The 27,893-nt window shown below is 46.2% G+C and overlaps 1 protein-coding gene across 1 annotated transcript in view; it reads left to right on the forward strand.

The window, feature by feature from the left end:
- LOC124550659 (insulin receptor-related protein-like) overlaps positions 1 to 27,893 on the forward strand; it is a gene marked incomplete at its 5' end in the record, with an annotated part of 148,693 nt that overhangs the window by 109,708 nt on the left and 11,092 nt on the right. Inside the window, 3 exons of the mRNA XM_047125382.1 lie at positions 4,393 to 4,753; positions 12,955 to 13,092; positions 22,767 to 22,958. Coding sequence (XP_046981338.1) covers positions 4,393 to 4,753; positions 12,955 to 13,092; positions 22,767 to 22,958 — 691 coding nt within the window. The remainder of the gene's footprint in view (positions 1 to 4,392; positions 4,754 to 12,954; positions 13,093 to 22,766; positions 22,959 to 27,893) is intronic.

The raw sequence follows: 27,893 nt of genomic DNA on the forward strand, positions 1-27,893 counted from the left end.
GACGCGATAATCTTAGTCTTGCCACACACAGGCTAGCATGTCTTCCGATACTGTAACGTAGCTTGTTCAGTTCTCCTCTTCAATTCCACAATATCACACAGAAGAGGACGGACATAAACAAACAGAAATCACAAGGGGAAATATCCGGGGAGCTAGTAGGCCATTTTAAAACACACAGGTCTGTTGCTCCGCCAAGACCAATCCATCGTCTGGGTAGCACTGTGTTCAGCTAAGGCCCAACAACACGCTGAAAACGTGGGGGTGTACCAACTAACTGAAGAACAAAGATCTCTGTTTCTATTTGCAACAATGGCATTAACCAGTTCTGCAACATCTGAAGGAAGGACTCTCCAAAGACAGTTTGTTCGTCGAAGCAGGGAGCCCCATATAGTTTCCTGTGAGACATGGCACAAAAAACATTGACTTTCGGAGAATCGTGCTCGTGTTCAGCGGTGTTATGCGGGCTTTCTGTTCCCCAGTCCTACAGTTGTGCCTGTTTACTTTCCCATTTGTATGAAATGTTGCATCACCTAATAAATTATCGAATTTGCAAAATCATCATCTCCGACCTGCAGTGCACAACAAAACTCGAATCGCTGGTCTTTGTCTTTACGATATAACTTTTGCACTAACTGTAGTCTGCATACTTTCATGTTTAATTTTTTACGCAAAACAAACAACACAGTCGTTGCTGACATTTCCAACTCGCGTGAAGCTCTGCGTGGAGATTTTGTCGGACTCCTTGCAAAAGTTTCTCTTTCTCGTTCAGTGTCATTTGGATTCACACCTGCCCGATCATGTCTCTTCTTGTCACACCAACACCCAGTTTCAACGAACTTTACATGCCATCTCTAGCTTGCCTCTGGCTGGTGCTGCTTTCCCACACTGAATCCTAAATTTTCGCTGGATACCCGTTGCACTCTTTGTTTTGTCGAATTCTAGCACACAGACGACCACCCAGCTCCATAAAGCGCCATCTTGATTATGATACCAGCTAGCAACGGTACGTGGAACTACACGTCATACCTACAATAAGGAAAAAATTTACAAGTTTACTCTTTCAAACTATGTATGTATACGAGGTCTGTTCAGAAAATTCCGGAACTTTGTCCACAAAATTTTTCTACGCTTACTTTTTACTTATTGTGCTTGGTCTCTTGCGCAATACTCTCCTCTACGACTGATACACCGCTCCCAATGCCGTTTCCACTTTCGGAAGCAGACTCGTTACGCATCATGCTAGATCGCGCGAAGCGCCGTCTGCGAATTATCTTTCACCTCGTCTATCGTCGCAAATTTTACTCCATTGAACGGGGTTTTCATCTTTGCGGCCGGCCGGTGTGGCCGAGCGGTTCTAGGCGCTTCAGGCTGGAACAGCGCGACCGCTACGGTCACAGGTTCGAATCGTGCCTCGGGCATGGATGTGTGTGATGTCCTTAGGTTAGTTAGGGTTAAGTATTTCTAAGTTTGAGGAGACTGACGACATGAGATGTTATGTTCCAAAGTGCTCAGAGCCATTTTTCATCTTTACAAATAAAAAATAAGTCGGCAGGGGCCAGGTCTGGAGAGTAAGGAGGATTAGGCAGCACAGTGATTTCGTTTTCTGTGCAATAGCCACGTACCAACAGGGATGAATTTCCAGGTGCGTTATCGTGATGAAAGAGCGATGAATTGTCTCGTGACATTTCAGGCTGTTTCCTTCTCACGTTTTCTCGGAGGCGTCACAATACGTCCCTGTAGTACCATTGATTAAGAGTTTGTCACTGTGGCACGAATTTATGATCGACTAATCCTTCAAGCATACCTTTACATTGGATCTGACCTGACGAGCATTTTTTGGTCTTGGAGAACCTTTCCCGACCCATGTAGTGAGTGAACCTTGGTCTCAACATCATAACCGTAGACCCACGTCTCATCACCAGTTACGAGTCTCTTAAGGAACATCTCGTCCTCATTTGCGCGAAACAAAAGCTCTTCACAGACTGCGAGGCGAAGGTCTTTCTGGTCGTGACTCAGGAGCCGTGGGACGAACCTGCCGACAACACGATGCATTCCAAGATGCTGCGTCAGGATTTCACGACCTGATCCAATTGAAATATTTACATTCTTCTGCAATTTCTCGAACAGTCAGTGTTCGATTGGCACGCACAATTTCGATGACGTTCCTGACATGAGCGTCGTCAGTAGGCGTCGAACGGCGTCCTGAACGAGGGCCGTCTTAAAGTTCCGTCGGACGTCTGTAACTGTCGTCCGGCCATTTTTAAACCGTGTGAACCATTCGCAGCACTGAGTACGGCTTAATCACTCTTCATTGTAGGCTTCGTGCATCCTTTGGTGTGTCTCTGAAAAGGTTTTCTTGAGTTTCACGCAAATTTTGATGTAGACGAGTTGCTGTTCTAACTCTACCATCTCGAAGTTCCCAGAATGTGTCAGACAACGTTCTATTCAAAACACATTAAACACAGGCGCGTATAGGGATGTCAACCGCTTTTCACTCCGGCACACTATTGGTGCGAAATTACGAATGTTCCGTAATTTTTTGAACAGACCTCGTGGTGTTGCTTTGTAATACTACTCATGCAGCTACGATAATTTTTTATAGTGTTTCCGGTCTTCTGAAACACACTGTATACTTTCACCATGTTAGTTTGTGCCAGTAATTACACTACTGGCCATTAAAATTGGTACACCACGAAGATGACGTGCTACAGATGCGAAATTTAACCGACAAGAGGAAGGTGCTGTCGTATGCAAGTGATTAGCTTTTCAGAGCATTCACACAAGGTTGACGCCTGTGACGACACCTACAAGGCCGGCCGCGGTGATCTCGCGGTTCTAGGCGCGCAGTCCGGAACCGCGCGGCTGCTACGGTCGCAGGTTCGAATCCTGCCTCGGGCATGAATGTGTGTGTTGTCCGTAGGTTAGTTAGGTTTAAGTAGTTCTAAGTTCTAGGGGACTGATGATCACAGCTGTTAAGTCCCATAGTGCTCAGAGCCATTTGACACCTACAAGGTGCTGACATGAGGAAAGTGTCCAACCGATTTCTCATACACAAACAGCAGTTGACCAGCGTTGCCTGGTGAAACGTTGTTGTGATGCCTCGTGTAAGGAGGAGAAATGCGTACCATCACGTTTCCGACTTTGATAAAGGTCGCATTGTAGCCTATCACAATTGCGGTTTATCGTATCGCGACATTGCTGCTCGCGTTGGTGGAGATCCAATGACTGTTAGCAGAATATGAAATCGGTAGGTTCAGGAGGGTAATACGGAACGCCGTGCTGGATCCCAAGGGCCTCGTATCAGTAGCAGTCGAGATTACAGGCATCTTATCTGCATGGCTGTAACGGATCGTGCAGCCACGTCTCGATCCCTGAATCAACAGATGGGGACATTTGCAAGACATCAGTCATCTGCACGAACAGTTCGACGACGTTTGCGGCAGCATGGACTATCAGCTAGGAGACCATGGCTGCGGTTACCCTTGACGCTGCAGCACAGACAGTAGCGCCTGAGATGGTGTACTCAGCGACGAACCTGGGTGCTCGAATGGCAAAACGTCATTTTTTCGGATGAATCCAAGTTCTGTTTACAGCATCATGATTATCGCATCCGTGTTTGGTGACATCGCGGTGAACGCACATTGGAAGCGTGTATTCGTCACCGCCATACTGGCGTATCACCCGGCGTGATGGTATGGGGTGGCATTGGTTACACGCCTCGGTCACCTCTTGTTCGTATTGACGGCACTTTGAACAGTGGACGTTACATTTCAGATGTGTTACGACCCGTGGCTCTACCCTTCATTCCATCCCTGCGAAACCCTACATTTCAACAGGACAATGCACGACCGCATGTTGCAGGTCCTGTACGGGCCTTTCTGGATACAGAAAATGTTCGACTGCTGTCCTGGCCAGCACATTCTCCAGATCTCTCACCAACTGAAAACGTCTGGTCAATGGTGCCCGAGCAACTGGCTCGTCACAGTACGCCAGTCACTACTCTTGATGAACTGTGGTATCGTGTTGAAGCTGCATGGACAGCTGTACCTGTACACGCCATCCAATCTCTGTTTGACTCAATGCCCAGGCGTGTCAAGGCCATTATTACGGCCAGAGGTGGTTGTTCTGGGTGCTGATTTCTCAGGACGTATGCACCCAAATTGTGTGAAAATGTAATCACATGTCAGTTCTAGTATATTTGTCCAATGAATACCCGTTTATCATCTGCATTTCTTCTTGGTGTAGCAATTTTAATGGCCAGTATGCATAGGATAGATCTTCCGATTCCGACGGGAGTAAGTTTCAATCCCAAAATCGCCTTGAGTACCTCGAGTACTGGCTCCTTGCTCCCGCTGCAGCAGCCAGCAGAAGTCCGAGTTCTGCCCTCCGCAGGTACGTGCCGGACGAGTGGGAGGTGTCGCGCGACAAGGTGACCCTGGTGCGCGAGCTGGCCACCGGCTCCTTCGGCAAGGTGTACGAGGGCGTGCTGATGCCGTGCGGCGAGCGCTGCGCCGTCAAGACGGTGAGCGAGCGCGCCACGGCCCGCGAGCGGCTCGAGTTCCTGCACGAGGCGAACGTCATGAAGAGGTTCACTGGCGCGCACCACGTGGTGCGCCTGCTGGGAGTGGTGTCGCGCGGCCAGCCGCCGCTCGTCCTCATGGAGCTGATGCACCGCGGAGACCTCAAGGGCTTCCTGCGGGCGGCGCGAGAGCCCGACGGCGAGGAGCGCGCTCTGCTGGGCGGACACTACCAGGTGCGTGTCGGAGCGCGTGGACACCCCAACTTCTGACACCTTGCGGATTTATTGGTTTTCTTTTTCCTTGAATGTTGCTAACCGGCCGCCCGGTGTGACCGAGCGGTTCTAGGCGCTTCAGTCTGGAACCGCGTAACCGCTACGGTCGCAGGTTCGAATCCTGCCTCTGGCATGGATGCGTGTGATGTCCTTAGGTTAGTTAGGTTTAAGTAGTTCTAAGTTCTAGGGGACTGATGACCTCAGATGTCCCATAGTGCTCAGACCCATTTGAACCATTTACTCAATACACATTAAACACAGGCGTGTGCTAGGATTTGGTTGCTAAACGTAACGTAGATGGGGTAATCTGAAAGATACACCATGTGATCAAAAGTATCCGGACACCTTGCTGAAAATGACTTACATGTTCGTGGTACCCTCCATCGGTGTTGGCCCACACTTGTAAGTAGGCTGTTTAGGTTTTTATGTTGGTAACGCCACGTAGCGCCCTATATGAAAATCACTGACTGCGCTGCGTGCAATCTGTGGCTGGTTTGCATTGTTGGAATATTCGCTTGTGTAGTGTTGGGCAGTTGGATGTGAACAGCGCGTAGCGTTGCGCAGTTGGAGGTGAGCCGCCATTAGTGGTGGATGTTGGGAGAGAGATGGCAGAATTTTAAGAGCGGGCGATCTGGACGTGTGTCCGCCAGAAAGAGTAAATTTGTAACACTGGATATCATGAACTTATATATATATATATATATATATATATATATATATATATATATATATATATATATATATATATATATAATGACGTTTGAATATTATTAAGATAAATACATTGTTTGTTCTCCATCAAAATCTTCCATTTGCTAACTATGCCTTCAGCAGTTACAATCCTTTATTTAGCTGGCAGTATTGGCGCTCGCTGTATTGCAGTAGTTGGAGTAACGAAGATTTTTGTGAGGTAAGTCATTCGTGAAAGATATAGGTTATTGTTAGTCAGGGCCATTCTTTTGTAGCGATTTTTGAAAGTCAGATTGCGTTGCGCTAAAAATATTGTGTGTTAGTTTAGTGTTGATCAAAATAAGTAAAGCGAGTAATGTCTGAGTACGTTCAGTTTTGCTCAACTGTTTCAAAATCAAATGACGTAAGAGGTTTATCAGCACAGTAATTCATTAATTTTTCTAAGGGGACGTTTCACACTTAGCCTTGATGACAGCTTCCACTCTCCCAGGCATACGTTCAGTCAGGCGCTGGAAGGTTTAGTGGGGAATGGCAGCCCATTCTTCACAGAGTGCTGCACTGAGGAGCAGTATCGATGTCGGTCGATGAGGCCTGGCACGAAGTCGGCGTTCCAAAACATCCCAAAGGTGTTCTATAGCACTCAGGTCAGGACTCTGGGCAGGCCAGTCCATTACAGGAGTGTTATTGTCGGGTAACCACACCGCCACAGGCCGTGCATTATGAACAGTTGATCGATCGTGCTGAAAGGTGCAATCGCCATCGCTGAATTGTTCTTCAACTATGCGTTATTGGTTTTCTTTCTTTCAATGTTGCTAAACGCAACATAGATGGGGTAATCTGAAATATGCACTATGTGATCAAGAGTATCCGGACATATAACTGATAACGACTTACAAGTTCGTGGCGCCCTCCATCGGCGTTGGCCCACCCTTAGCCTTGATGACAGCTTCCAATCTCGCAGGCATACATCAATCAGGTGCTGGAAGGTTTCTTGAGGAGTGGCAGCCCATTCTTCGCGGAATGCTGCACTGAGGAGAGGTATCGATGTCGGTCGGCGAGGCCTGGCACGAAGTCAGCCCTCCAAAACACCCCAAGCGTGTTCTGTAGGATTCAGGTCAGGACTCTGTTCAGACCATTCCGCCACAGGCCGCGCATTATGAACAGGTCCTCGATGGTCTTGAGAGATGAAATCGCCATCCTCGAATTGTTCTTCAAAACTGGGAAGCAAGAACGTGCTTAAAACATCAATAGAGGCCTGTGCTGTGATAGTGTCACGCAAAACAACAAATCGTGCAACCCTCCCTGCATGAAATACATGACCACACCATAACACCACCGCCTCCGATTTTTACTGTTATCACTACACGCACTGGCAGATGACGTTCACCGGGCATTCGCCTTACCCACACACTGCCATCGGGTCGCCACATTGTATACCGTGATTCGTCACTCCAAACAAGGCTTTTCCACTGTTCAATCGCGTCCTACGTCAAGCGAGGCATCGTTTGGCGTTTACCGGCGTGATGTGCAGCTTAAGAGCAACCGCTCGACCGTGAAATCCAAGTTTTTTCACCATTCATTGTACTTGCAGTGCATCCTGAAGCAGTTTCGAATTCCTGTGTGATGGTCTGTATAGATGGCTGCCTATTACGCATTACTACCATCTTCAACTGTCGGCAGTTTCTGTCACTCAACAGATGAGGTTGGCCTGTACGCTTTTGTGCTGTACGTCCCCCTTCACGTTTTCACTTCACTGTCACATCGGAAAAAGTGGACCTGGAGATGTTTGGGAGAGTGTGAATCTCGCACCAGCCGTACAACACAAGTGACACCCAATCACCTGACCACGTTCGAAGTCCGTGAGTTCCGCGGAGTGCCCCATTCTGCTCTCTCAGGATTTATAATGAGTACTGAGGTCGCTGATATGGAGTAAGTGTCATTAGATGACAGCACAAGGCATTTAAGATGAAAAACGGATGTTTTTTGGTGTGTCCGGATACTTTTCTTTACACAGTGTACGCCCCCTAAGGCTGGGGAGTGGATGAGAAGGGGGTGAGATACGGTTCCAGCCTATCCTTGATGTTATTCAATCTGTCTATTGAGCAAGCAGTAAAGCAAACCAAAGCAAAATTTGGAGTGGGAATTAAAGTCAAGGATGAAGAAACAAAAACTTTGAGGTTTGCCAATGACATTGTAATTCTGTCACAGGATTGTCTCCAATGCCAACACAGTGTTTAGTAGAGACTCCCGAGGAAAGCTATCCCACGTGAACAAGTAACAAGGCCTCACAAATCGTCAATAAGGCAGTGTACAAGCTGGTGGTGCTTTCCTAATGGTGTGGGCATTTACCTATCATGGACTGGGCCCTCTCGTCCAGTTGAACCGATCATTGACTTGAAGTGGTTATATTCGGGTACTTGGAGACCACTTACAGCCATTAATGGACTTCATGATCCCAAAAATGTCACGGTTTGAAGAACATTCTATACAGTTCAAGCGAATGACTTGGTCACCCAGACCGCAAAACATGAATCCCGTCGAACATTTATGGGACATAATCGAGAGGTCAGTTTGTGCACAAAATTCGGCATCGGCAACATTTTCGGAATTATGGACGGCTATACAGGGTTGTCCATTGATAGTGACCGGGCCAAATATCTCACGAAATAAGCGTCAATCTAAAAAACTACAAAGAACGAAACTCGTCTAGCTTGAAGGGGGAAACCAGATGGCGCTATGGTTGGCCCGCTAAATGGCGCTGCCATAGATCAAACGGATATCAACTGCCTTTTTTTTAAACAGAAACCCCCATATTTTTTACGTATTCGTGTAGTACGTAAAGAAATATGAATGTTTTAGTTGGACCACTTTTATCGCTTTGTGATGGATGGCGCTGTAATAGTCACAAACGTATAAGTACGTGGTATCACGTAACATTCCACCAGTGCGGACGGTATTTGCTTCGTGATACACTACCCGTGTTAAAATAGACCATTTACCAATTGCGGAAAAGGTCGATATCGTGTTGATGTATGGCTATTGTGATCAAAACGCCCAACGGGCGTGTGCTACGTATGCTGCTCGGTATCCTGGGCATCATCCAAGTGTCCGGACCGTTCGCCGGAGAGTTACGTTATTTAAGGGAAAAATGGTTCAAATGGCTCTGAGCACTATGGGACTCAACTGCTGAGGTCATTAGTCCCCTAGAACTTAGAACTAGTTAAACCTAACTAACCTAAGGACATCACAAACATCCATGCCCGAGGCAGGATTCGAACCTGCGACCGTAGGGGTCTTGCGGTTCCAGACTGTAGCGCCTTTAACCGCACGGCCACTTCGGCCGGCTTATTTAAGGGAAACAGAAAGTGTTCAGCCACATGCGAAACGTCAACCATGACCTGCAACAAATGATGATGCCCAAGTAGGTGTTTCAGCTACTCTCGCGGCTAATCCGCACATCAGTAGCAGACAAACTGCGCGAGGATCGGGAATCTCAAAAACGTTGGTGTTGAGAATCCTACATCAACTTCGATTGCACCCGTACCATATTTCTATGCACCAAGAATTGCATCGCGACGACTTTGAACGTCGTGTACAGTTCTGGGCACAAGAGAAATTACGGGACGATGGACGATGACAGATTTTTTGCACGCGTTCTATTTAGCGACGAAACGTCATTCACCAACAGCGGTAACGTAAACCGGCATAATATGCACTACTGGCCAACGGAAAATCCACGATGGCTGCGACAAGTGGAACATCAGCGACCTTGGCGGGTTAATGTATGGTGCGGCATTATGGAAGGAAGGATAATTGGCCCCCATTTTATCGATGGCAGTCTAAATGGTGCAATGTATACTGATTTCCTACGTAATGTTCTACCGGTGTTACTACAAGATGTTTCACTGCATGACAGAATGGCGATGTACTTCCAATATGATGGATGTCCGGCACATAGCTCGCGTGCGGTTGAAGAGGTATTGAATAGCATAATTCATGACAGGTGGATTGGTGTCGAAGCACCATACCATGGCCCGCACGTTCACCGTATCTGACGTCCCCGGATTTCTTTCTGTGGGGAAAGTTGAAGGATATTTGCTATCGTGATGCATCGACAACGCCTGAAAACATGCGCCAGAACGTTATCAATGCATGTGCGAACATTACGGAAGGCGAACTACTCACTGTTGAGAGGAATGTCGTTACACGTATTGCCAAATGGATTTAGGTTGACGGACATCATTTTGAGCATTTATTGCATTAATGTGGTATTTACAGGTAGTCACGCTGTAACAGCATGCATTCTGAGAAATGATAAGTTCACAAAGGTACATGTATCACATTGTAACAACCGAAATAAAATGTTCAAACGTACCTACGTTCTGTATTTTAATTCAAAAAACCTACCTGTTACCAACTGTTCGTCTAAAATCGTGAGCCGTACGTTTGCGACTGTTAGAGCGCCATCCATCACAAAGCGAAAAGAAGCGATCCAACTAAAACATTCATATTTCTTTACGTACTACACGAATATGTAATAAAAAATGGGAGTCTCCATTTAAAAAAACGCGGTTGATATCCGTTTGACCTATGGCAGCGCCATCTAGAGGGCCAACCATAGCGCCATCTGGTATCCCCCTTCAAGCTAGACGAGTTTCGTTCTTTGTAGTTTTTTCGTTTGACGCTTATTTCGTGAGGTATTAGGCCCGGTCGCGATCAATGGACCAACCTGTAGAGGCAGCATGGCGTAACATTTCTGCAGGGGACTTTCCACGACTTGAGTCGATGCCACGTCGAGTTACTGCACTGCAGCAGGCTACTAGAGGTCCGACACTGTATTAGGAGGTTGTTGTTGTTGTTGTGGTCTTCAGTCCTGAGACTGGTTTGATGCAGCTCTCCATGCTACTCTATCCTGTGCAAGCTTCTTCATCTCCCAGTACCTACTGCAACCTACATCCTTCTGAATCTGCTTAGTGTATTCATCTCTTGGTCTCCCTCTACGATTTTTACCCTCCACGCTGCCCTCCAATACTAAATTGGTGATCCCTTGATGCCTCAGAACATGTCCTACCAACCGATCCCTTCTTCTGGTCAAGTTGTGCCACAAACTTCTCTTCCCCCCAATCCTATTCAATACTTCCTCATTAGTTATGTGATCTACCCATCTAATCTTCAGCATTCTTCTGTAGCACCACATTTCGAAAGCTTCTATTCTCTTCTTGTCCAAACTATTTATCGTCCATGTTTCACTTCCATACATGGCTACACTCCATACGAATACTTTCAGAAATGACTTCCTGACACTTAAATCAATACTGGATGTTAACAAATTTCTCTTCTTCAGAAACGCTTTCCTTGCCATTGCCAGCCTACATTTTATATCCTCTCTACTTCGACCATCATCAGTTATTTTGCTCCCCAAATAGCAAGACTCCTTTACTACTTTAAGTGCCTCATTTCCTAATCTAATTCCCTCAGCATCACCCGACTTAATTCGACTACATTCCATTATCCTTGTTTTGCTTTTGTTGATGTTCATCTTATATCCTCCTTTCAAGACACTGCCCATTCCATTCAACTGCTCTTCCAAGTCCTTTGCTGTCTCTGACAGAATTACAATGTCATCGGCGAACCTCAAAGTTTTTATTTCTTCTCCATGAATTTTAATACCTACTCCGAATTTTTCTTTTGTTTCCTTTACTGCTTGCTCAATATACAGATTGAACAACACCGGGGAGAGGCTACAACCCTGTCTTACTCCCTTCCCAACCACTGCTTCCCTTTCATGTCCCTCGACTCTTATAACTGCCATCTGGTTTCTGTACAAATTGTAAATAGCCTTTCGCTCCCTGTATTTTACCCCCGCCACCTTTAGAATTTGAAAGAGAGTATTCCAGTCAACATCATCGAAAGCTTTCTCCAAGTCTACAAATGCTAGAAACGTAGGTTTGCCTTTCCTTAATCTTTCTTCTAAGATAAGTCGTAAGGTCAGTATTGCCTCACGTGTTCCAGTGTTTCTACGGAATCCAAACTGATCTTCCACGAGGTTGGCTTCTACTAGTTTTTCCATTCGTCTGTAAAGAATTCGTGTTAGTATTTTGCAGCTGTGACTTATTAAACTGATAGTTCGGTAATTTTCACATCTGTCAACACCTGCTTTCTTTGGGATTGGAATTATTATATTCTTCTGGAAGTCTGAGGGTATTTCGTCTGTTTCATACATCTTGCTCACCAGATGGTAGAGTTTTTTCAGGACTGGCTCTCCCAAGGCCGTCAGTAGTTCCAATGGAATGTTGTCTACTCCGGGGGCCTTGTTTCGACTGAGGTCTTTCAGTGTTCTGTCAAACTCTTCACGCAGTATCATATCTCCCGTTTCATCTTCATCTACATCCTCTTCCATTTCCATAATATTGTCCTCAAGTACATCGCCCTTGTATAGACCCTATATATACTCCTTCCACCTTTCTGCTTTCCTTTCTTTGCTTAGAACTGGGTTTCCATCTGAGCTCTTGACATTCATACAAGTCGTTCTCTTATCTCCAAAGGTCTCTTTAATTTTCCTGTAGGCAGTATCTATCTTACCCCTAGTGAGATAGGCCTCTACATCCTTACATTTGTCCTCTAGCCATCCCTGCTTAGCCATTTTGCACTTCCTGTCGATCTCATTTTTGAGACGTTTGTATTCTTTTTTGCCTGCTTCATTTACTGCATTTTTATATTTTCTCCTTTCATCAATTAAATTCAATATTTCTTCTGTTACCCAAGGATTTCTACTAGCCCTCGTCTTTTTACCTACTTGATCCTCTGCTGCCTTCGCTACTTCATCCCTCAAAGCTACCCATTCTTCTTCTACTGTATTTCTTTCCCCCATTCCTATCAATTGTTCCCTTATGCTCTCCCTGAAACTCTGTACAACCTCTGGTTCTTTCAGTTTATCCAGGTCCCATCTCCTTAAATTCCCACCTTTTTGCAGTTTCTTCAGTTTTAATCTACAGGTCATAACCAATAGATTGTGGTCAGAGTCCACATCTGCCCCTGGAAACGTCTTACAATTTAAAACCTGGTTCCTAAATCTCTGTCTTACCATTATATAATCTATCTGATACCTTTTAGTATCTCCAGGATTCTTCCATGTATACAACCTTCTTTCATGATTCTTAAACCAAGTGTTAGTTATGATTATGTTGTGCTCTGTGCAAAATTCTACCAGGCGGCTTCCTCTTTCATTTCTTAGCCCCAATCCATATTCACCTACTATGTTTCCTTCTCTCCCTTTTCCTACACTCCTATGAATTTCGTCACCTTTGTGTGCATACTCTGTATATTAATATTGTGTGGCAGGTGAGTGCTTATACAACATGAACACACTCCCCTGGCATTCGCCAGAGGTTGCTGGAATTTGCGACGATGACTGTCCGTGTCGCGTATCGCGCCTGCCTCGCTCACCAGCAGAGGGTGTGTCGGTGTTGCAGGATGGCCTCCCCCTGGGCCGGGTGCTGAGGATGGCAGCCGAGATCGCTGACGGCATGGCCTACCTGGAGGCCGTCAAGTTCGTGCACAGGGACCTGGCGGCGCGCAACTGCATGGTCGCGCAGGACCTCACCGTCAAGGTATCGTACCCACCCACCAGCTGCTCACACCACTACACTGGTGGGAACCAGTATAAAGGCAACGAAGGTGGTAGCACAATGTATGTAGCATACTGTACCGAATTTAATAAGGAAGTACACTACTGGCCATTAAAATTGCTACACTAAGAAGAAATGCAGATGATAAACGGCTTTTCATTGGACAAATACAGGATGATTCAAAAAGAATACCACAACTTTAGGAATTTAAAACTCTGCAACGACAAAAGGCAGAGCTAAGCACTATCTGTCGGCGAATTAAGGGAGCTATAAGGTTTCATTTAGTTGTACATTTGTTCGCTTGAGGCGCTGTTGACTAGGCGTCAGCGTCAGTTGATGCTAAGATGGCGACCGCTCAACAGAAAGCTTTTTGTGTTATTGAGTATGGCAGAAGTGAATCGACGACAGTTGTTCAGCGTGCATTTCGAACGAAGTATGGTGTTAAACCTCCTGATAGGTGGTGTATTAAACGTTGGTATAAACAGTTTACAGAGAATGGGTGTTTGTGCAAAGGGAAAAGTTCTGGACGGCCGAGAACGAGTGATGAAAATGTAGCACGCATCCAGCAAGCATTTGTTCGCAGCCCAGGAATTGGATGTTCCCTCAGCTCGAACAAGAAGCACAACAATTCATATTTCAGCAGGATGGAGCGCCACCACATTGGCACTTATCTGTCCGTAACTACCTGAACGCCAAATACCCGAGGCGATGGATCGGCCGCCAGGCAGCCCGTGACAGAGCACTTCATCACTGGCCTCCAAGAGGCCCTGATCTTACCCCCTGCGATTTTTTCTTATGGGGGTATGTTAAGGATATGGTGTTTCAGCCACCTCTCCCAGCCACCATTGATGATTTGAAACGAGAAATAACAGCAGCTATCCAAACTGTTACGCCTGATATGCTACAGAGAGTGTGGAACAAGTTGGAGTATCGGGTTGATATTGCTCGAGTGTCTGGAGGGGGCCATATTGAACATCTCTGAACTTGTTTTTGAGTGAAAAAAAACCTTTTTAAATACTCTTTGTAATGAGTATAACAGAAGGTTATATTATGTTTCTTTCATTAAATACACATTTTTAAAGTTGTGGTATTCTTTTTGAATCACCCTGTATATTATACTACAACTGACATGTGATTACATTTTCACGCAATTCGGGTGTATACATCCTGAGAAATCAGTACCCACAACAACCACCTCTGGCCGTAACAACGGCCTTGATACTCCTGGGCATTGAGTCATACAGAGCTTGGATGGTGCGTACAGGTACAGCTGCCCATGCAGCTTCGACACGATACCACAGTTCATCGAGAGTAGCGACTACCATATTGTGACGAGCCTGTTGCGCGGCCACCATTGACAAGACGTTTTCAATTGGTGAGAGATCTGGAGAATGTGCTGGCCAGGGCAGCAGTCGAACATTTCCTGTATCCAGAAAGGCCCGTACAGGACCTGCAACATTCTGTCGTGCATTATCCTGCTGAAATGTAGGGTTTCGCAGGGATCGAATGAAGGGTAGAGCCACGGCTCGTAACTCATCTGAAATGTAACGTCCACTGGTCAAATACACGCTTCCAATGTGCGTTCACCGCGATGTCGCCAAACACGGTTGCGATAATCATGATGCTGTAAACAGAACCTGGATTCAACCGGAAAAATGACGTTTTGCCATTCGTGCACCCAGGTTCGTCGTTGAGTACACCATCGCAAGTTCTCCTGTCTGATGCAGCGTCAAGGATAACCGCAGCCATGGTCTCCGAGCTGATAGTCGATCTTGCTGCAAACGTCGTCGAACTGTTCGTGCAGATGTTTGTTGTCTTGCAAACGTCCCCATCTGTTGACTCAGGGATCGAAACGTGGCTGCACGATCATTTACAGCCATGCAGATAAGGTGCCTGTCATCTCTACTGTTAGTGATGCGAGGCCGTTGGGATCCATCAAGGCGTTCCGTTATTACCCTCCTGAACCCTCCGATTCCATATTCTGCTAACAGTCATTGGATCTCGGCCAACACGAGCAGCAATGTCGCGATACGATAAACCGCAATCGCGATAGGCTACAATCTGACCTTTACCAAAGTCAGAAACGTGATGGTACGCATTTCTCCTCCTTACACGAGGCATCACAACAACGTTTCAGCAGGCAACGCCAGTCAACTGCTGTTTGTGTGTGAGAAATCGGTTGGAAACTTTCCTCATGTCAGCACGTTGTAGGTGTCGCCACCGGCGCCAACCTTGTGTGAATGCTCTGAAACGCTAATCATTTGCATATCACAGCATCTTCTTTCTGTCGGTTAAATTTCGCGCCTGTAGCACGTCATTTTCGTGGTGCAGCAATTTTAATGGATAGTAGTGTATGTAGCATACTGTATCGAATTTATTAAGGAAGTAGTAGCTACATATAGAAAATCAATAACCACGGAATAACATAGTTTTTTCATAACACGAATGACAAAATAAGGCGTTTGTATTTCCTAAACGGAAATTGGTAAAAAGACACTCACTGCCCTGTTGTGTCATTGCATTATTGGTTCCTTGTATAAACCCCATTCTTTCTAGCTACCTCAAAAATTCTCTGTGGCATTGATTTTGTTAGGGTTTGCGGTTCTTGCAGTGAAATTGTCGCCCTCTTTTCTCGTACTGCGCTTTTCGCCTCACATACGGCCTGAAATTGCCTTGGATAGCGATAAACACACCTCTCAAGTATTCCCCAGAGGTTTTCCATGGGGTTCATATCCAGGCTACATGCAGGCCAGGGCAAGACTGATGGCTCTCGATCTTCCACCATAATCGAGTCCATCAACATGACGTGGGAAATATAAGGTAGCCAAGGAGGTGGAAATGTGGGTTCTACTATGCCGAGACTGCTTGGTAGCTACAACTGGAAAACGCAATTAATTAGCAGGAGTACAAATAAGGAAGTATTTATTACATAACTTTGCTGTAGTCCACGATCAGTTGGTTGACAATTATAGAAGACGCGACTAGACTAAGCGTCTGTAGAATGACATACACTCCTGGAAATTGAAATAAGAACACCGTGAATTCATTGTCCCAGGAAGGGGAAACTTTATTGACACATTCCTGGGGTCAGATACATCACATGATCACACTGACAGAACCACAGGCACATAGACACAGGCAACAGAGCATGCACAATGTCGGCACTACTACAGTGTATATCCACCTTTCGCAGCAATGCAGGCTGCTATTCTCCCATGGAGACGATCGTAGAGATGCTGGATGTAGTCCTGTGGAACGGCTTGCCATGCCATTTCCACCTGGCGCCTCAGTTGGACCAGCGTTCGTGCTGGACGTGCAGACCGCGTGAGACGACGCTTCATCCAGTCCCAAACATGCTCAATGGGGGACAGATCCGGAGATCTTGCTGGCCAGGGTAGTTGACTTACACCTTCTAGAGCACGTTGGGTGGCACGGGATACATGCGGACGTGCATTGTCCTGTTGGAACAGCAAGTTCCCTTGCCGGTCTAGGAATGGTAGAACGATGGGTTCGATGGCGGTTTGGATGTACCGTGCACTATTCAGTGTCCCCTCGACGATCACCAGTGGTGTACGGCCAGTGTAGGAGATCGCTCCCCACACCATGATGCCGGGTGTTGGCCCTGTGTGCCTCGGTCGTATGCAGTCCTGATTGTGGCGCTCACCTGCACGGCGCCAAACACGCATACGACCATCATTGGCACCAAGGCAGAAGCGACTCTCATCGCTGAAGACGACACGTCTCCATTCGTCCCTCCATTCACGCCTGTCGCGACACCACTGGAGGCGGGCTGCACGATGTTGGGGCGTGAGCGGAAGACGGCCTAACGGTGTGCGGGACCGTAGCCCAGCTTCATGGAGACGGTTGCGAATGGTCCTCGCCGATACCCCAGGAGCAACAGTGTCCCTAATTTGCTGGGAAGTGGCGGTGCGGTCCCCTACGGCACTGCGTAGGATCCTACGGTCTTGACGTGCATCCGTGCGTCGCTGCGGTCCGGTCCCAGGTCGACGGGCACGTGCACCTTCCGCCGACCACTGGCGACAACATCGATGTACTGTGGAGACCTCACGCCCCACGTGTTGAGCAATTCGGCGGTACGTCCACCCGGCCTCCCGCATGCCCACTATACGCCCTCGCTCAAAGTCCGTCAACTGCACATACGGTTCACGTCCACGCTGTCGCGGCATGCTACCAGTGTTAAAGACTGCGATGGAGCTCCGTATGCCACGGCAAACTGGCTGACACTGACGGCGGCGGTGCACAAATGCTGCGCAGCTAGCGCCATTCGACGGCGGTTCCTGGTGTGTCCGCTGTGCCGTGCGTGTGATCATTGCTTGTACAGCCCTCTCGCAGTGTCCGGAGCAAGTATGGTGGGTCTGACACACCGGTGTCAATGTGTTCTTTTTTCCATTTCCAGGAGTGTAATTTGCAAGTCACAAATCTTGCAGTGACGAATTAATGTCTCGTAATCTCGAATTTCGAATCCGGTTAATTTGAAGAGTAACTTGGATCGGAGTAACAAAGACTTGATGGCAGCAATGACTGAGCTGCAGACGATGACTAGCATCGGCGCTGGCTGACCACTGAGTGCGGCTACGAACTGTATGTAGACTGGCACAACCGCACTAGCCTCCTGCTGCACATGAAGTGGCCTAGCGGCGCCTCGCGGCGAGCCTGAAGTATTGCGACTGGCTGTGTACTCTTTGGCTAACACAGCCGTTCTTCTGTTCTGTTTATCCAGAGAATCGCATCCGTCGGATCGACCTCTCAGGCGGCGGTGTGGTCGTATGACTGACGACATCGCGAAGACATCGATATCTTTATCTTCAAACCACTTTTTGGTTGCAGCAGAAACATGCATAGATGCGTTGTCCTGTTGAAACATTAGATTCTCTTCCCCTAGGTCCTCATACACTCTAATCAATTCTGTCTCTAACGTTTCACAAGGGAACCTCTCCATCGCACCCCCCTCAGATTTAGTTATAAGTTGGCACAGTGGATAGGCCTTGATAAACTGAACACAGATCAATTGAGAAAACAGGAAGAAGTTGTGTGGAACTGTGAAAAAATAAGCAAAATATACAAACTGAGTAGTCCATGGGCCACATAAGCAACATCATGGACGAAGAGTGCTTAGAAGCGCTGTGGTCCCGTGGTAGCGTGAGCAGCTGCTGAACGAAAGATCCTTGGTTTAAGCCTTCCCTCCACTGAAAATTTTACTTTCTTTATTTTTGCATAGTTATTATCTGTCCGTTCGTTCATTGACATCTCTGTTCACTGTAATAAGTTTAGTGTCTGTGTTTTGCGACCGCACTGCAAAACCGTGCGATTAGTAGACGAAAGGACGTGCCTCTCCAATGGGAACAGAAAACATTTGATCGTAAGGTCATAGGTCAACAGATTCCTCCACAGGAAAACACATCTGATATATTCTATACGACACTGGTGACGGCATGTGCGTCGCATGACAGGAATATGTTGTCGACCCACCTAACTTATACACTTGGCGAATGGGTAAAAAGATTCTTCTACCTTGCCCGATTTAGGTTTTCTTGTGGATTTGATAATCACTCCCAAAAAAGTGATGACAACATAAGAGTTTGTCACATAAACTGAAAATAAAAAATTAAAATTTACACTTGTTGGAAGATTTGAACCTAGGACCTTTCGTTCCGCAGCTGCTCACGTTACCACGAGACGACGGCGCTCCTGCGTTTCTGTCGTCTTTATTGTTGCTTATGTTCCCTTGAACTACTCAGTTTGTATATTTTGTTTATTTTTTCACAGTTCTACACAACTTCTTCCTGTTTTCTCAATTGATCTGTGTTCAGTTTTTCAAGGCCTATCCACTGTGCCACCTTATAACTAAATCTGAGGGGGGTGCGATGGGGAGGTTCCCTTGTCAGTGCACATGTTAGGGTTCATTCTAGTGTTCAGCCAAGCAATATGTGATTTTAGTGTTTTACCCATCCTCATTAACTGTAGTCGTATATAACGTAATAATGAGCAACAAGTTGCATAAAATGAATTCAATTTCTTTTCCGGTTTCAACTGTGCTTCCAAACGTTGTCGAGCACAGTGTGTGCATTGCTGGGTCTCGAGCCGTGGCCCTCAACGTGTGTGGGCCACTGCAGGGGTAGGGGCGCTGATGATGTAGAGGTGTGGTCTCAGCTCTCCATTTGGCATAGTGTGAGCAGGCTCTCCCCACAGGGCGCTGTTGTGCTTTGAGCAGACCCAAGGCTACGTCCCACACCTTATTTAGCTGGAGGCCACTCTCGTTATTTATCAGCTTATCCCGTAGCCAGATCCCCCCTGATTCCTAGAGTTTACTGGCCTGTACATTGGAGATACAGTGCTCCTGCAGAGCTGACTGTCGGCTGTGCCTCATCCGAGTGACGCTTGTGCTCCGTCCAACTTCCCTGTATTGTCAAGATGGTCTGACCGACACCCAACGAAGTCAGCTGTGATGGAGCACTGCCTCTGCAATTAACATAGTATGAAGTACAATGGCCCCAACTCACTAAAACAGACCAGCACACTCTACGAGTGTATTGTAAAATAATCTGTAAGGGTGTGGCTACAAGATGAGCTGATGAATAAATGTAGCAGCTTCTGTCTGGGACCCAGCCTTCAGTGTGCTGATAGCATGGTATCAGAATGGAAGGAGACACATTCACGCCACGCTAGCTGAAGATCTGGGACCAAACCTCTGCATCAGTGTCGTCCTGACCACTGCAATGGCAGTACGCAGACTGCGGATGGGGCACAGAGTCGTACCATCGTACACTGCTTCTTATATTAATCTCTGAAAGACTTCTAGGATAAAAACATTTTGTAAATGGTATTCCTCAGGCTGACTAATGATTTACCGATTTGTACGATGCATGCTGTGTTTTGTAAAGTGCTTTCCCTCCAGATCAACTATGCCTAGAGAAAAAGCATTTGAAGTGGACTATCACGTAACATGCACTATATAGACACTAAATACTCCCTGTTTATGTCAACATCAGTATGCATCACAATTTTTCTGTTACGGTGCTTTCATTTCTATTCACTTGTATTGCCTGTGTTCCATTTCTAAATGTTGAAACAGTTTGACAGTTCAGCCACTGATAGTACGTTGGGATACAGATCTGAATGAAGATCTTGTACTTGATCAGAACTGTACCACCCCTCTCCCTCCCTCCCCCCTCCCCCACACCCACAGAACAGAAAATTATCTATGCCTCTGAGTGAGGTTAAGTAGTGTGAAACATCAAAACATCAAGGAAGACAAATTCCTGTTAAGCATGTAGCAGGATATAAGCAAGACGTGTTGGAAGGGATGGACAGTGACTTCAAACAGAGCAAAGCTTAAGGATAAACAAAGTGAAGACAGAGGTCATGAAGAGTAGTAGAAAGGAAAATAACAGCTTGTTTAACATCAAAACTGAGAACTACATATTGGTGTAAACACTGAAGAAATGTTTCTGTTTTTTAAACAAACCTATACAGTTTAGATGAAGCAAGAAAGGCAACAGGAAAAATGGCTTAACACAGATGGAGAAATATATCTACACTCCTGGAAATTGAAATAAGAACACCGTGAATTCATTGTCCCAGGAAGGGGAAACTTTATTGACACATTCCTGGGGTCAGATACATCACATGATCACACTGACAGAACCACAGGCATATAGACACAGGCAACAGAGCATGCACAATGTCGGCTCTAGTACAGTGTATATCCACCTTTCGCAGCAATGCAGGCTGCTATTCTCCCATGGAGACGATCGTAGAGATGCTGGATGTAGTCCTGTGGAACGGCTTGCCATGCCATTTCCACCTGGCGCCTCAGTTGGACCAGCGTTCGTGCTGGACGTGCAGACCGCGTGAGACGACGCTTCATCCAGTCCCAAACATGCTCAATGGTGGACAGATCCGGAGATCTTGCTGGCCAGGGTAGTTGACTTACACCTTCTAGAGCACGTTGGGTGGCACGGGATACATGCGGACGTGCATTGTCCTGTTGGAACAGCAAGTTCCCTTGCCGGTCTAGGAATGGTAGAACGATGGGTTCGATGGCGGTTTGGATGTACACTATTCAGTGTCCCCTCGACGATCACCAGTGGTGTACGGCCAGTGTAGGAGATCGCTCCCCACACCATGATGCCGGGTGTTGGCCCTGTGTGCCTCGGTCGTATGCAGTCCTGATTGTGGCGCTCACCTGCACGGCGCCAAACACGCATACGACCATCATTGGCACCAGGGCAGAAGCGACTCTCATCGCTGAAGACGACACGTCTCCATTCGTCCCTCCATTCACGCCTGTCGCGACACCACTGGAGGCGGGCTGCACGATGTTGGGGCGTGAGCGGAAGACGGCCTAACGGTGTGCGGGACCGTAGCCCAGCTTCATGGAGACGGTTGCGAATGGTCCTCGCCGATACCCCAGGAGCAACAGTGTCCCTAATTTGCTGGGAAGTGGCGGTGCGGTCCCCTACGGCACTGCGTAGGATCCTACGGTCTTGGCGTGCATCCGTGCGTCGCTGCGGTCCGGTCCCAGGTCGACGGGCACGTGCCCTTCCGCCGACCACTGGCGACAACATCGATGTACTGTGGAGACCTCACGCCCCACGTGTTGAGCAATTCGGCGGTACGTCCACCCGGCCTCCCGCATGCCCACTATACGCCCTCGCTCAAAGTCCGTCAACTGCACATACGGTTCACGTCCACGCTGTCGCGGCATGCTACCAGTGTTAAAGACTGCGATGGAGCTCCGTATGCCACTGCAAACTGGCCGACACTGACGGCGGCGGTGCACAAATGCTGCGCAGCTAGCGCCATTCGACGGCCAACACCGCGGTTCCTGGTGTGTCCGCTGTGCCGTGAGTGTGATCATTGCTTGTACAGCCCTCTCGCAGTGTCCGGAGCAAGTATGGTGGGTCTGACACACCGGTGTCAGTGTGTTCTTTTTTCCATTTCCAGGAGTGTACAATGAAAGAGCTCTACCGACACCAAATATTTGCATGGAAATGAGGTAGTAGTTCCCGAACGAGTACCGCTTAAGGGCAGAAGATATGGAAGCGAAACTTAGACCATCAGAAGAAACAAAACGCTATTTAAATACTAAAAATAATGTGCCAGATATAGTATGAAAATTCAGAAGTACCAACAGGATATGTAAGTCTATACAAATTCCTAACCAGAGTTAGTTCAACATTGCTACGGCATCTAGGAATAAGTGACATAGTGGTGGCGTGAGCAGGAGAGAGAGAATGATAGAATGGGCAGATAAAGATTGGAATATGCAAAACAGATTATGATCGTGTTGAATGCAGTTGCTGCATAAGCATCAGAAGGTAGGTACTAGACGCAAAAACTGAGAACAGCATCAAATCATTAGAGCTACTGATGACTTTTCTAAAACAAAGCTTGGAGTACACATTAAGATGTAGATCATTTGAGACAGTCACACCTCGTCAATTAATTATTCATTGCACTCACTGGACTCTCTCGAGAGCCCGATTATTTGTAGTAACAAATAACATTGGCTGAAATACTTGTTATTGTTCATATTTCCCTTTTCCAGGAATTAAGCAGCTTTGTTTTCATTTGTGAAGACGGCTACAACAGTGCGTACTTCTGCCATGTTGTTATGAGCTGTATGTCCACAGATTGGAGACTTCGGGATGACACGGGATGTGTACGAAAATGACTACTACAGGAAGAGCAACAAGGGCCTGCTGCCCGTGCGCTGGATGGCGCCGGAGAGCCTGCATGACGGCGTCTTCAGCTCGCTGTCTGATGTCTGGAGCTATGGCGTAGTCCTCTGGGAGATCTCAACGCTGGCTGAGCAGCCCTACCAGGTACGCCCATCTCAGAGGATCTCCTGTCTGCAGGGCAGCCCCATAAAGTAGGCCCATCTCATAGAGATATCCACACCACATGAACAACCCACCAGGTAAGTTTTTCTCAGGGAGATCTCCAAGCTGGCTCAACAGCCCTATCAAGTAGCCTTATCTTTGGGAATCCATACTGGTAACCCCTACCAGGTATTCTTAACCAATCGAGATCTTCATACTAGGTGAAAATCCTGACAGGGTAAGCCTATCTCAGTGAGGTCCCTTTACTAGCTGAACAACCCTAACAGGCGGGCCTGTCTCAGGGACATATGCCCACACTGGCTGAGCGGCTGTATCGGTTCAGCCTATCTTGGCGAGATTTCCACACTAGCTGAGTAGTCCTACTGGGCAGGAATATCTCCATTCAGCAAAGTAGACCTGCAAGGTAAATCAATCTCAGTGAGATCTCCATTCCAATATACAAGGAAGGCCTATTTTGGGAGATCTCTAAGCAGCAAGACAATCATGTCAGCTATCCCTATTTCAGCGAGATCTGTACAATAGCTGAGGAGCAGGTTGCTGTCCCTTGGGGATGTCCATGTCACCAGAGCAGCCCCACTAGGTAAGTCCATCTACACTCTGCCAATCTAATCTCACATACAATTACTAGACATATCTACTTACAGAAGCTTTCATGAAGTAAATTTATTCCATAATTTACCTGTCATTGTCTGTCATTTATCTAAGAAAGTTTTAACTCCTATATTTATTAGCTGAAATTATGTATAGGCAGTTACAATTACAATTATATTATACTATTTTTCCACATAGTCCCCACATTGGTTCAGACATTTGTCCCATCGCAGCCCTAAATTTGATATGACTCTGTGGTAGAATTCGTCCCTCTGACTGTGGAACCATTTGATTGCTGTGTTGACTTCGTCACTGCAAGTGAATCACTGTCTTGTGGGGAATTTCTTCAGTAAACCGAAAAGGTGGAAATCACTAGGGGCAAGCTCCGGATTGCATGGTAGGTGGTCGATACTCTTCCAGTGAAATGACTGGAACTTGTCGGTGATTCTGATTGCCACATGTGGCCCCACGATGTTGTGAAGGCTAACTACATTGTCCGTATTGAGATGTCCTCGACACTTCTTGCATATGGCAGCCCATAGACGTGACAGTATGTCATAAAGCTCTTAACACCATATGCGCAATAATTGGCAGTGAACAACATGTTTTTGTCAGAAGCAAAGACTGATGTTCCCACAACATGCTTGCTGATTCGATTCTGGCCTGAGGCGCAGTATCCACCTTTGGACGCCAGTAACAGTGCGGCTCCCAGTCACGGCTGCAAAATACTCACGCGAATTCTGTACAGACGAATGGAAAAACTGGTAGAAGCCGACCTTGGGGAAGATCAGTTTGGATTCCGTAGAAATATGGGAACACGTGAGGCAATACTGACCCTACGACTTATCTTATAAGCTAGATTAAGAAAAGGCAAACCTACGTTTCTAGCATTTGTAGACTTGGAGAAAGCTTTTGACAATGTTGACTGGAATACTCTCTTTCAAATTCTGAAGGTGGCAGGGGTAAAATACAGGGAGCGAAAGGCTATTTACAATTTGTACAGAAACCAGATGGCAGTTATAAGAGTCGAGGGGCATGAAAGGGAAGCAGTGGTTCGGAAGGGAGTGAGACAGGGTTGTAGCCTCTTCCCATTGTTATTCAATCTGTACATTGAGCAAGCAGTAAAGGAAACAAAAGAAAAATTCGGAATAGCTATTAAAATTCATGGAGAAGAAATAAAAACTTTGAGGTTCGCCGATGATATTGTAATTCTGTCAGAGACACCAAAGGACTTGGAAGAACAGTTGAACGGAATGGACAGTGTCTTGAAGGGAGGTTATAAGATGAACATCAACAAAAGCAAAACGAGGGTAATGGAATGTAGTCGAATTAAGTCGGGTGATGCTGAGGGAATTAGATTAGGAAATGAGACACTTAAAGTAGTAAAGGAGTTTTGCTATTTGGGGAGCAAAATAACTGATGATGGTCGAAGTAGAGAGGATATAAAATGTAGACTGGCAATGGCAAGGAAAGCGTTTCTGAAGAAGAGAAATTTGTTAACATCGAGTATAGATTTAAGTGTCAGGAAGTCGTTTCTGAAAGTATTTGTATGGAGTGTAGCCATGTATGGAAGTGAAACATGGACGATAAATAGTTTGGACAAGAAGAGAATATAAGACTTTGAAATGTGGTGCTACAGAAGAATGCTGAAGATTAGATGGATAGATCACGTAACTAATGAGGAAGTATTGACTAGGATTAGGGAGAAGAGGAGTTTGTGGCACAACTTGACAAGAAGAAGGGATCGGTTGGTAGGACATGTTCTGAGGCATCAAGGGATCACCAATTTAGTATTGGAGGGCAGCGTGGAGGGTAAAAATCGTAGAGGGAGAGCAAGAGATGAATACACTAAACAGATTCAGAAGGATGTAGGCTGCAGTACGTATTGGGAGATGAAGAAGCTTGCACAGGATAGAGTAGCATGGAGGGCTGCATCAAACCAGTCTCAGGACTGAAGACCACAACAACAACAACAGTGCGGCGCAGGAAACTGTCATCCTCCGTGCCATCTTTCATCATCATGTCATGCAACTGCTTAGGCACCAACCAATGTGCAACGTCCTAGTACCCCAAGGACCAGTGAACGACATGGTAAACACTCCCATACGAAATGCCAAGTTCCCAGAAAATGTCCTTGTGATGCACAGAGTTCACCACTACATGCGCGTGGGTAATATTGTCGTCAGCAACGAATGCAGCCTCCCTGAACGTTCATTTTCACGCACGTCTCCACAGCCTTTTGCGAACTCACACCACTACCACCGCACCGTTCTCAAAGAGAGGCGCTTTTGCCCATACGTGGGCTGCATTTTCCTGTGGATTTCGCTAGACGTTTGTCCCTTTTTCCATAGAAAACGAACCACACCTCGTTTTATGAATGGATGTGTGAAGCATAACCGCCATCTTCAAGAACTGACAGCAGCGCCGTAGCGTGGAGCTACCGACGAATAAGGCTAGGCTGTATAATGAATTCTACTCTGCTTTTGTAAATGATGAAAGTCTATGTGAATGCAGCTTGCCGCTAACTTGGTGTAATGTTTTGTCTGTACAGAAGTGTATCTGTCGCCTTTATCGCTCTTTCCCTCTCACACATAAATCAGTACAATAAAGTCAGGGCTTCGTGTTTTCTAGTTAGGCTGATCCGTGAAAAGACAGAGAAACAATTATGCTAATGGAGGATTCTCTCACTCTCTCTCTCTCTCTCTCTCTCTCCCTGTCCTTTATCTGTGTACAGTTTAAATATATTATTTACATGAAATCAGCCTAGTAGAATCTCTGGTGGAGCCCTTCGTCTTAATATTCAGCGGCTGGCTTGCTAGAAAAGATCTTTACATTTGTTATTATTATTAAGCGCTGCATTCAGTTGGGAAAATCGATCGTTTGAACAATTCGTTCAGTTTACGACAGATCTAAAATTTCAGATGTGGACGAAGCCTTTTTGGACGATTTCAAAAAACTCAGAGATTGCAGGCTCTCTTCGTCACAGCTGAAACTTCCCAATTAATTACAGGGCCCAGACAATCATCAATGGTTCAGACAGAGAACTCATTCGTCATTCACTCTAGAATAAAATGGTCACAAACCTTATTTCTGAGGAAAATTGTATATTGAATCCATTTCCGTACATGTTCCGTTTTCTGTTGGTTCCAAGTCTCATGTAATTTTCTTTTACAAGTTTTTTCTTTCTCTTTATCTATCACGCTAGCGGCACAAACTTTCCTAGCTCACTTTAGCGCGAAGAAGAGTAAATAAATCTCCTTTAGCAATCCGACAATCTTCCAACCGATACTTCCGAAGCTGTTCCTCTCTCTCTCTATAATAACCATGGAGCATACATTTCTGTACCTCTGTTGTTCCAAAGAATAAACGTACTAGAAAAATACCTTGGCGTCGACGAGCTGTCGGCGCATATATTACTAGAAAATCTGTTCAGATACTTTTCAAACGTAAATACATGTGGATGATTTGGTTGACCATTATTAATTATTGCGTGGTAGAGGGTAATTTTCCGTGGGGAGATTACAATGCCCCTCGCAGCGAGCGAAGTTTGTGAGCTCAATTTTGATTCACCGAACACACTTCGCGAGCTATCTATTAGCGTGGATAACCCGGAAGTGATGATTGTCAGTCCTCCGACTGAAAAAGAATATTATATTTGAGACAGACGAAGAAAAGAAATGTTGAAGACAGAAGAAATGAAGAGACCGGTACCGCGGCTGTATTGCTTTTACGTGCATCTAGGTGTTATATTTGCTGTGCACAACCAAGGAAGATGATCTTTCATGAACTGATGTCAGGGTCTACCCATCCGGGAACTTTCTTAAGCAGGGAAACCTTGGAAAACCTCTTAAGCCTAGACCCCCAGCCTACGGTACATAGAAGATAGGAAAGCCTATAGAAGAAAAAAAAATATAATTTTGAAATAGATCTCTAAAGGAAAGACAGGGATCAATTTGTATTACGATTTGGAGAAGAGTGGTTTGTGCCTCTAGCAAAAAAAAAAAAAAAAACGTTTTACAATAAATAACGTGAATTCTCGTTTTACAATCTTGCTCCTGGTACAATATCTTGCGGTGCTAAACTCCCCCGGGTCTTGCATGTCCCCGACGTCCACATTTGTAGTCGGTCTTCTACGCGGCCCCCTCTGTAGTTGATCTTCTACGCGGCTCACAATGGGAAGAGTAGAAGGAACAGGGACACTCGAATTCACATGCAACATTCATTCCAAAAGAATTAGCAATGACCAAAAGGAAAACTCTTCCTGTAAGAGAACTGATTAGGTTGCACCGTCCAAGATTCTCCTTTTTGAAAGCAATATCCTTATGG

The sequence above is a fragment of the Schistocerca americana genome, chromosome 9 (assembly GCF_021461395.2).
Source record: "Schistocerca americana isolate TAMUIC-IGC-003095 chromosome 9, iqSchAmer2.1, whole genome shotgun sequence".
NCBI classification, from domain to species: Eukaryota; Metazoa; Arthropoda; class Insecta; order Orthoptera; family Acrididae; genus Schistocerca; species Schistocerca americana.